The sequence below is a fragment of the Equus asinus genome, chromosome 1 (genome assembly GCF_041296235.1).
Source record: "Equus asinus isolate D_3611 breed Donkey chromosome 1, EquAss-T2T_v2, whole genome shotgun sequence".
Lineage (NCBI taxonomy): Eukaryota > Metazoa > Chordata > Mammalia > Perissodactyla > Equidae > Equus > Equus asinus.
Window position 1 is genome coordinate 200,540,065 of NC_091790.1, and position 10,059 is coordinate 200,550,123.

General features: G+C 39.0%; 1 protein-coding gene across 1 annotated transcript in view; it reads left to right on the plus strand.

Annotated features, from left to right (window-relative positions):
* Window positions 1-8,674, plus strand: part of CNTNAP2 (contactin associated protein 2) — a 1,870,188-nt gene extending 1,861,514 nt beyond the window's left edge. The window contains exon 24 of the mRNA XM_014858430.3: window positions 3,429-8,674. Within this exon, the coding sequence (XP_014713916.1) occupies window positions 3,429-3,628 (200 nt within the window). The 3' untranslated portion in view covers window positions 3,629-8,674. The remainder of the gene's footprint in view (window positions 1-3,428) is intronic.
* The last annotated feature ends 1,385 nt before the right edge of the window (window positions 8,675-10,059 follow it).

Here is a 10,059-nt window from a genome sequence, read left to right on the forward strand (position 1 = left end):
GCCTCTCTGAAGATAGCTAGTATTGTAAGTCTAGCTAGGATTTTAGACTCAATCAACTTGTCTTAGCCAGGAGGTTTCTTTTCCACATGAAGAAAGTAGATGCCTATAAGAAATATGTATGACTGTAAAATTAGGATACATTCAGAATGCTGCTTAAACTCACATTGTCCAAAGTTCTGGTATAATCTTATCAAGGTCTCTATCCTCGTTGTTTTTTGCTTTTTTAAGATCACCTTTACTGAAATATAATATGCACTTGTTTAAGTGTAACAGGTAGATGACTTTTGACAAATGCATACACCCATAACCACCACCACAATCAAGATATGGAACTTTTCCATCCACGAAAAGTTCATGCCCCTTTGTAGTCCATCCTTCTCCTTGCCCCACTCCCAACCGAGGCAATCATTGATTTGCTTTTTGTCACACAGATTACTTTTGCCTCTTTTAGAGTTCCATATAAATTGAATCACATAGTATGCTACTTCTTTCACTCAGCATAATGTTTTTGAGATCTGTCCACATTGTTGCATGTATCAATAGTCCGTTGATTTTTATTGCCAAGTTGTACTCCCTTGTAGGAATGTACTATAATTTGTTTATCTACTCACTTTTTTTTTTTTAAAGATTTTATTTTTTCCTTTTTCTTCCCAAAGCCCCCCAGTACATAGTTGTATATTCTTCGTTGTGGGTCCTTCTAGTTGTAGCATGTGGGACGCTGCCTCAGCGTGGTTTGATGAGCAGTGCCATGTCCGTGCCCAGGATTCGAACCAACGAAACACTGGGCCGCCTGCAGCGGAGAGCACAGACTTAACCACTCGGCCACGGGGCCAGCCCCTATCTACTCACTTTTTGATAGATGTTTGGTTTGTTTCCAGGTTTGGGCTATTTTGAATAAAGCTGCTATGACTATTCTTGTACAAGTCTTGTGTGAACATAAGTTTTCATTTCTCTTTGGTAATTCCTAGGAGGCAATTGCTGGGTGTTATAGAAAGCGGACATTTAACTTTATGAGAAATTGCCGTACAGTTTTCCAAAATGGTTGAACCATTTTACGTTCCCATAATCAATAGCTGAGAGGTCAAGTTGCTCCACGATCTCACCAATACAGCCACTCTAGTGGATGAGTAGTGGTACCTCATTGTGGTTTTAATATGCAATTATCTGATAACTAGTGGTGTTGAACATCTTCTCATGTGCATATTGTGTGTAAATCTTTTATGAAGTGTCTGTTTAAATCTTTCCCCATCTTTTAATTGGATTGTTTGACGTATTGCTATTGTGTTGTAAGAGTTCTTTTTATATTCTGAATGCAAGTCCTTTGTCAGACATTTGTATTGTGAATATTTTCTCCCAGTCTTTGACTTGCCTTTTCATTTTCTTGGTGGTATTTTTCAGGAGATTCTAATTTTGACAAAGTCCAATTTTTCTAATCTTTTTATAGTTTGTGATTTTTTAAAAATCCTATCTAAAAAAATCTGCCTACCCCAAGGTTGTAAAGATTTTCTCCCATGTTTTCTTCTAGAAGCTTTGTAGCTTTAGTTTTTGTTGTTAAGTCTATAATCACTTTGAGTTCATGTTTGTTTATAGTGTGAGATAAAGATCAAAGTCATTATTTTCCAAATGAATATCTAGTTTTTCAAAGACCACTGGTTTCCCGATTTAATTTTCTTGGCACTTTTGCCAAAAACCAATAGACTATCCATGTGTGTGTCTATTTTCCAGACTCTCTATTCTGCTTTGTTGGTTTGTATATCTTTCCGTAGCCAGTACCACACTTGCTGTATTGTTGACTCTTTACAGTAAATCTTGAATAAGCGGTATAAGTTCTCCAATCATTTCTTTTTTGTTTTTCAAAATTATTTTGCCTATTCTGGGTCCTTTGTATTGCCATATAAAATTAGAATCAGCTTATAAATTTCTACCAAAAAAAAGTTTGTGAGGCTGGCCCAGTGGTGCAGAGGTTAAGTTCCCCTGTTCCGCTTCAGTGGCCTGGGGTTCGCAGGTTTGGATCCCAGGTGCCAACCTGTGCACTGCTTATCAAGCCCTACTGTGGCAGGCGTCCCATATATAAAGTAGAGGAAGATGGGCATGGATGTTAGCTCAGGGCCAGTCTTCCTCAGCCAAAAGAGGAGGATTAGTGGCAGATGTTAGCTCAGGGCTAATCTTCCTCAAAAAAAAAAAGTTTGCTGTGATTTTCATTGGGATTGCATTAGATCTGTAAATGGAACATCTTAATAATATTGACCTTAAACATGGTATTGCATTTATTTAGGTCGTCTTTAATTTCTCTCAGCAAGGTTTTATGGTTTTCCATGCACAGTCTTGAACAACTGTGTTCACTTTGTTCTATTATAAATGGTATTATTTTACTACTTTCATTTTCCAATTGTTTGTTCCTAGTATATAAAAATACAGATGATTTTTGTATACTGACTTTCTATCTTGAGACCCTGCTAAATTTACTGTTAGTTCTAGCAACTTTTTTTTATGTCCCTTAGAATTTTCTACATAGACAATCATGTCATCTCAGAATAAAGAGAGTTTTTACTTCTTCCCAATCTGTACACTTTTTATTTCTTTTTCTTGTTGTATTGCACTGGCTAAGACTTCCAGTCCAATCATGGATGAAATTGTTACAAGCTGACATCCTTGCATTGTTCCATATTTTAGGGGAGATGTATTTAAGCTTTCACTATTAAGTAGGATATTAGCTGTAGGTTTCTCATAGATCCCCTTATCAGATTGAGAAAGTTTCCTTCTATTGATCGTTTCCTGTGAGACTTTACAATGAATGGGGGTTAAAGTTCATCATATGCTTTTCCTGTGTCTAGTGAGATGATCATATAGTTTTTCTCTTTTATTTGCTTAATGTGATAAGTTACATTGCTTTATTTTTTAATATTAAACCAATCTTGCATTCCTAGAATTAATAACACTTCATCATAATATATTTTTTTTACATATTGCTGGGTTTGATTTGCTAAAATTTTATTAAAGAGGAATATTGTTCCATAATTTTCTTGTAATGTATTTGTCTGGTTTCAGTGACAGGATAACACTGGCCTCATAAAATGAATTGAGTAGTATTTCCTCCAATATTTTAAGAAAGATGTGTCAAATCAGTATTATTTCCTCAGGTCAAGTTTGTTAATAGTGTTTTTGAGGTCTTCTAAATTCTTACTGATTTTCTGTTTAACTGTTCTATCAATTACTGAGAGAAGAGCATTGAAATCTCCAAGTATAATTGTGAATTGGTCTAATTTTTTCTTTAGTTCTGTCCGTTTTTGTTGTTGTTATTGTTCTGGAGTTTTGTGTTTTGTATGGGAGAGGGCAGTGTTTGAGGGAACCACGGTGAAGTGGGGAAAAAGCGTCGGAGGGACGTATGAGATCTGTTTAACCTCTAGCCCTTCTCCTGTCTCCACCAGGGGTCATTGCTGTGGTGATCTTCACCATCCTCTGCACCTTGGTCTTCCTCATTCGGTATATGTTCCGTCACAAGGGCACCTACCACACCAATGAAGCCAAGGGAGCAGAGTCAGCAGAGAGCGCAGATGCTGCCATCATGAACAACGACCCCAATTTCACAGAGACCATTGATGAAAGCAAAAAGGAATGGCTCATTTGAGGGGTGTCCATTTGGCTGTGGGATAGGGAGGGGGAAATTATTAGGGAGGAGGGAAAAAGGACAACACCCTGCTTCAAACTCTTGAGCACATCCTTAAAATATCAGCACAAGTTGGGAGAGGCAAGCAACAGAAAATTCTTGCGACTGATCACCACAAAAAGTACTTTTTAATATTTCTTTATAGCTGAGTTTCCCCTTCTGTATGAAAACAAAATAATACAAAAAACGCTTTTAGAGTTTAAGCAATGGTTGAAATTTGTAGGTAATATCTGTCTTATTTTGTGTGTGTATAGAGGTGTTCTAAAAACCCATGGTAACAGGGCAAGTTTTCTACATTTTGAAGAGCCCTTAGAATGTGGATATTTTTTCTTGAGAAAAGCTGATGCACATACATATGGTCTCCAGCATTCTCTTCCTTTTACATATAGTCAACTTTTAACGGGCTATTGTAGTAACTAGTTTGTGTTCATAGAATATTTCCTTTGGTGTCCTGTAAATTGGAAAAGGAAAGAAAGGAGCAAAGAGAATCTGTTTTTTGCCAGTTTTCAAAGAGACCTCAGTTTATGCCACTTCTCTGAGAGATTCCCCCCTGAAGCAGTTGAAGGAAGATAATACGTGGCACCTGTCATATAGTGAGGTAATCAACACAACGGAAAGAAGCATTAGGAACCGGGGGAAGTAGTTTTATATTGGGATTGTTGGTTTTATTTTTCATCGAATTCTACAAGACAATATTGATCCATGTACGTAGTCTTAGACCTATTCAATATCTGTAACTATCAGCTATCATACCGTGGTGCCCAGCTGTTACAAAAGATTCTTCCTCTGCTTTACCTGCAACGTACTGGGCCACGTTATATGTGTGAGTAAGTACGTCGGTGGGGAATTAGAGCCAGAGGTTATGATTTGTTCTGTTTCTCTTATAGTTATAGCAAGAGTATGGACACTTTCTAGTGAATGCATAAATTAGGTTGTTCTTCTTATTTTGCTTTAAATCTCTAGTTTTTAAGCCCCTGTGACAAAATCCTAGCAGGCAGTGTCCTTGAATGGACACACCACAATAAAATCAAGTTGTGATTTCTATTACCATTTCTGTTACTCGGGGATCATACGGAAAACACTGCCATGTTTTGTCATCTACTCCATGTGTTTTTCCATCCTAAACAGACACACGTCCCTGATTCAGGATCTTCTTTGGCAGATACAGTTGAACTTCAGATGCGTCACAAACCTGGTACCTGATTGTTACTTCTCAGAGAATTGACATGTCTAATCAATCACACCTCAGTTTAATCAGGAACCGTGACCAACCTGTTCCAACAAATAACTCATTGATTTCATTAAAAAATAATAGACTTTGTATAAACAAATGAGGACAAAGCTCCCATTGGAGGATCCAAAACATAATTTCACTTACTTATTTTTAAAAAGATTACACAAGAGTTATTTCTAGAATGACCTCCATTTCTGATCCTTATAGTTCAGGCTCTTATACTTAATAAGCATTTTTTAAAAAAATTTTAGACTCCAACAATTGAAGAATTAAATATGATCACTCTTTTCCTTCTTATCCCGGAAGGAGTTAAGATAAGGTTAAAAAGGTGTTGATGCAGTTTTCTGAAGGCCTGCCTCAATTAAATGGAAATACTAGTTTGTTTGGGTTATATATACATACTTTTCAAGATACTTGGTATGCCTAACCTATGGGAGGATCTCAATTCCTTGAATAATGGAAAATATTATCCAGAACTGCCAATGGCACGTTGCACCAGTACACGACACATTCCAAGGGAGGCATTGGACCAGTTAATTCCAAGTCAAGGTAACAGAACAAAAGGGAATCCTAATGCCCCTTTTCAGTTGCTGACTTCAGACGCTATCCTGAACACCCTCGGTTTAGAAGGGTCTTGATCATTCTTCCATAAAATACATTTTAAATGAAAAGTATTTAATGTGACTAAATATCAAAACAATGTAGGATTTACAAATGACATATTGAAAACAAAGCCTATTTATTTGACCAAGATGACTACCATTAAGGATTCTTTTATGTATTGTCAGATTGAAAAGGCAAATTTTAGACAAATGTCTTCGAAATGTTTCTGATTTTTTAAAACCTGTTTTATAGGTATTACTTTTGCATTTAACAAATAATGCCAGATGGAAACATTATTTCTTGCATCTCACGTGATTTATTCTGGAGGCATTGTCTTAGCACTTTGCCTTTCTTCCCAAAATGCTTAGGGAATTAAACTAATCAGACACAGCCCCTGAGACTAGAATTTTCTCACTCTTTTCCTTCTCTCTTCTTTCCTCTTTTGTGCCACAAAAGGTGAGAAATAAAACCCAACACTTCTCTCACCAAATTTTCAAACCTCGGGCACCAGATAGGCTACAGGAACCAGTGGGTCTCCCATCTCACCATCATTTAAGACCCACAGAGGTGTGATACAGGCTCTGCCTTCAGGAGTTATGGTCCAGCAGACAGGACACAAACAGGTGGATAAGGTATTAAGTAAGTAAGTGCCAAATGACTGCTGGAAATCTTGGCCTCTCTTAGGGGTTGTGGTCTTCACAAAAACTCCTAAATCTATTTATGAAGGCCATATCCAGTATATTCTAAATGATGAGTTACCTGTTTATGTGAAGAAAAGGAGGCAGCTCTTTTCTCCAGCTCCCTCCCTTGAAAGCTTAGGACAATGCAGCCTAGATAGCCACGACTTTCTGACCCCAGCTCAGTGCCTGATCTTGCTTTGTCAGTCATATCCTGCAAAATCTGGCCGTCTTATATCCCAATACGTTATCAGTGGAGCACAAATAGGCTAGTGGTAGCCTCTTTAAATAATAAGAATAGACACAACAAAAAACAAAGAAAAAGTGTTTTAAGTAAGAGGCTTTTTTAAAGGGAAAGCTGTTGGCTGATTTAGGGTTGCTTTACAGGAAGCATGCTCTGTATAAAGCAAGCCTCTATGTTTTGAGAAGCTTGGGAGGTGGGGGGACTTTGAATGAATGCAAAATCAGTGCCATTGTTAGCTCTCAACATATTCACTTGAGCTCGAGGAAGCTAACTCAGGAGGTAGGAAGTTAGAGTGTTGTTAAGTTCTTCTCTGGCCCTTGTTCCATATATAAGACTATATTTGCCCTTGTAGCTCTCACCCAACTGCTCAAAGAAAGAGACTTGTTTTATGGAAGTTTTTATTAAAGAGCTGAGAACAAGAGTTTGGAGTGCCTTAGATGGAAAATTTCCTGTTGCACTGCATTTGATAGACAAGTATCCTTTCCTAACGGGAGCAGGAATTCAGAGGCACAGGAAAAAGAATTGGCATGAGCCAAAGAGTAGATCTTAACATTGCTGTTGAACATCTGTTGAGCAGGCACCAGATGCCGGCTGAGAGCTGGGCGCAAAGACGCAAGCACTTAAGGAGAAAGCACGCAGCTGCCGGCTAGGAACATGTAGTGTCAGTGCGGTGCCAAGAAGAAACTTGTAGGAGGATCTGTCTTTGCTGTCTTTCCACTTGTTCTTTTTCTCCCTCTCCTTTCTCTTAGGGTGTGAACATTTTAATGGTCCCTTCACATCTCGCTTCCAAACGATTAGCACCTGATTGGAACCTCTTAATATTTTTTTCCTTTTCACCATCCTGTCAAGCAGCTTTCCAAAAGAAAGGCAGCAATCGTCAAATTGAATTCCAGCCTGCCAAATATAGGTCCTAAATTGCTAGGCCGGATAGAACCACCTGATCCTGAAGTAGGTGGGCCACAGGAACAGCAGGCCCAGCTGATTTGAGCTAAAAACCAGTGGGCGCCATTTTGTAAATGACATTTTGGTGAGAGTGGACCCTGAGAGTCTGCTGAGAGTCCTAACCCTTTCCATCCCTCTGACTTGCTGTGTGAACTTGGTCAAGTCCTAAACCTCCATTCCTCTTCACCCCGTATTTAGGATAGAGCTGTTTTACCTGCTTCCCAAGATGATTGTGAGGTGCTGTTGATTCTTGACTGCAGAACACTTTGAATCCCAAATATAAAGGCCAAAGGCGACGGAGCCTATTGGAAGACTTACTTTCAGGCTGTGGTTGTAAGTCACGTCAAAGAAACCACATGGCCATGTCCAGAAACACGGAGACTTAAGGGGCATTGCTGTACAACTACTAAATTGTTAATCAGGTAGATTGCCAGGGGCCTGACCTGTCAACATTAGGAGATGCAATAGCCAAAGGCCAGAGAAATCAGAACTTCATGTGCGTAAAGCCCTAAATTCCCAACTGGCCGTGACTTGTGGTTCATACGTGCCCCCAATGTGATTAACTGGCTGATAAGACAACACGGAAACCAAATGTGACATTTTCACGTAGCCTGGTGGCTCTGTGCCTACACTACATATACCCTGCATGACAATGTTGGAAACTTTAAAGTAGATTTCTTTCACAGCAGTATTTTTTGGATATGAGTGGTATATAAAACTCATCATCAATGAAATAGAAAAACCGTGTTGAAAAGTTGGTTCTCTCCCATGGAGCAGGGACTGGCAGAAGGTAGTTAGGATACATGGGCACATGGGTGTTAATATCCAGCATGCATTTACGAGTTTATTTTCCAGATGAAAATGTGCTTTAAGAGCAGTTCTGCGTAGATGGTCTGCACCATTTCCAAGTCTCGGGGGTTTTTTTACAGCAACTGCTAGATCCTGAGATGGCTATGAAAATGTGGAGATTCCTCTCCAGTAGGCCAAGAAACAGTTCTAAATGTTCCTGATTCTAAGTTTTGTTTTGTCAGGTTTTTAAATTTTTCCGGTGAGCACGGTGACTGCAGAGGTTAGAACTGTGAAAAGCTGGGCTAAATATTCTTTCTGTAAAGTCAAGTAGGAATCCATCCCTGGGCAATAACGCAAAATTTCACTCTCTAAAAGCAACGGCATGTAAACTAGAATGAAAGAAGGAAATTATGTATGTATGCCTAATATTCTTTGTGAATGTCTTTCATTTAACGGAAATTATATTAGAAACCAGATTGATAAATAAAAAATCCAAAATAGTTTTACTTATCCTAAAAGTGATTCCTCATGTTTTGTTCCACTTGATTGTCTTAGCAGCAGGTTTCAACCATCAGCAAAAGAAAATTCCAAGCCCTGAAATAGACATCTCTCGGGAATATAATCTTTCCAAAAGCTGTGGAGATATAGTCACTCCTCAAGACAGGTCTTATATGGCCGCGTCCACGGTTAACCCTCTTTTGCCACACACCCCTTCCCTCCCCCATTTTTCACAAAGTAGCTTAATAGATATTGGCTTCATGTTTTGGATTAATTTACACACAGCTTGATAAAAAATGTGGTTCGAGTTAAGTGATGTCCAGAATATATTCTGAGTCTTATTTGGAATGAGGGAGTAATAGTGGATAATGGACAAATGGATCCAGGCCAGTGAACTAGATAACAGGCATTTACAACGCGTCTGGAGGTGGGAATCTTTCTAAATGCGCTGCACGTGCATTAAGAGCTGTAGGCCCAACTTATTACTCCCACTTTCTAGTCTTCTGTTACCCTTGGGAAACCATTTCCTCTTAATCGTTTCTCAGTGAAGTATTTAAATGTATACCAAATAAGTGTGAATTCCAGTTATAAGCCCAGCCTCTCTGTTCTTCAGCAATTCCCAAAGCCCATTGATAGTGATAGTGTTCTAATATGGGTAGAAAGCATCACTCTGCAAGGTTCTTTGTCATGATTCTGCTTTGAAAATGTGATCCGACAGGTGCGTGGAGAATGTCATAAAGTCCCTTGAGAAAAGAAAATCAGCACTTATAAAATTTCGCAGCAAACACATTTTAAAAGGATGAGCTGGCAAGTTCAGGGTTTACGGTCTGCAACAAGAGCATTTGAGCCACACTATGCTTCCTTCCTTTCCCAGTCACACCTGCCACAAACAGTGTGGACACGAAGATCGGTAAATTCCAGCAGGACAACGAGTTTATTTCGCACAAGGCTACGTTTGTTAAATGAATGGGGGGTAGCGAAGCAGAGAAGGGTAGAAGGGGGAATTGCAAGGGGAAAGGTACATTGAAGAAAATGCATCTAATTTTACTCTTTGTTGGTGATGACATGGCATGATGGACTAACTAGAACACAGAAAAGGGGAAGTAATTGTGTTATTATTTTTTGAGGAAGGGTTTGTGTCCTCCCAAAGGCACCGATGTATAAAATCTAACTCTTTAAAGCAAGTATTGCGTGAGTAATCATTAGCATATGGTCACCTTTCTTTGGCCACTCTGAAAACCATGAATTCAGTGGAACCTGAGCTAGATAATCCCTATACCTGAGGATCCTCATCTCCCGCCAAACCGTGCCCCCTCCATAAGCACACTCAACACGCCTACGAAGGACCCCAGAGCAAAGCGGTGCTGCCGGGAAGAGAATGAAGGCTTTCTTTTCTGATCACGTT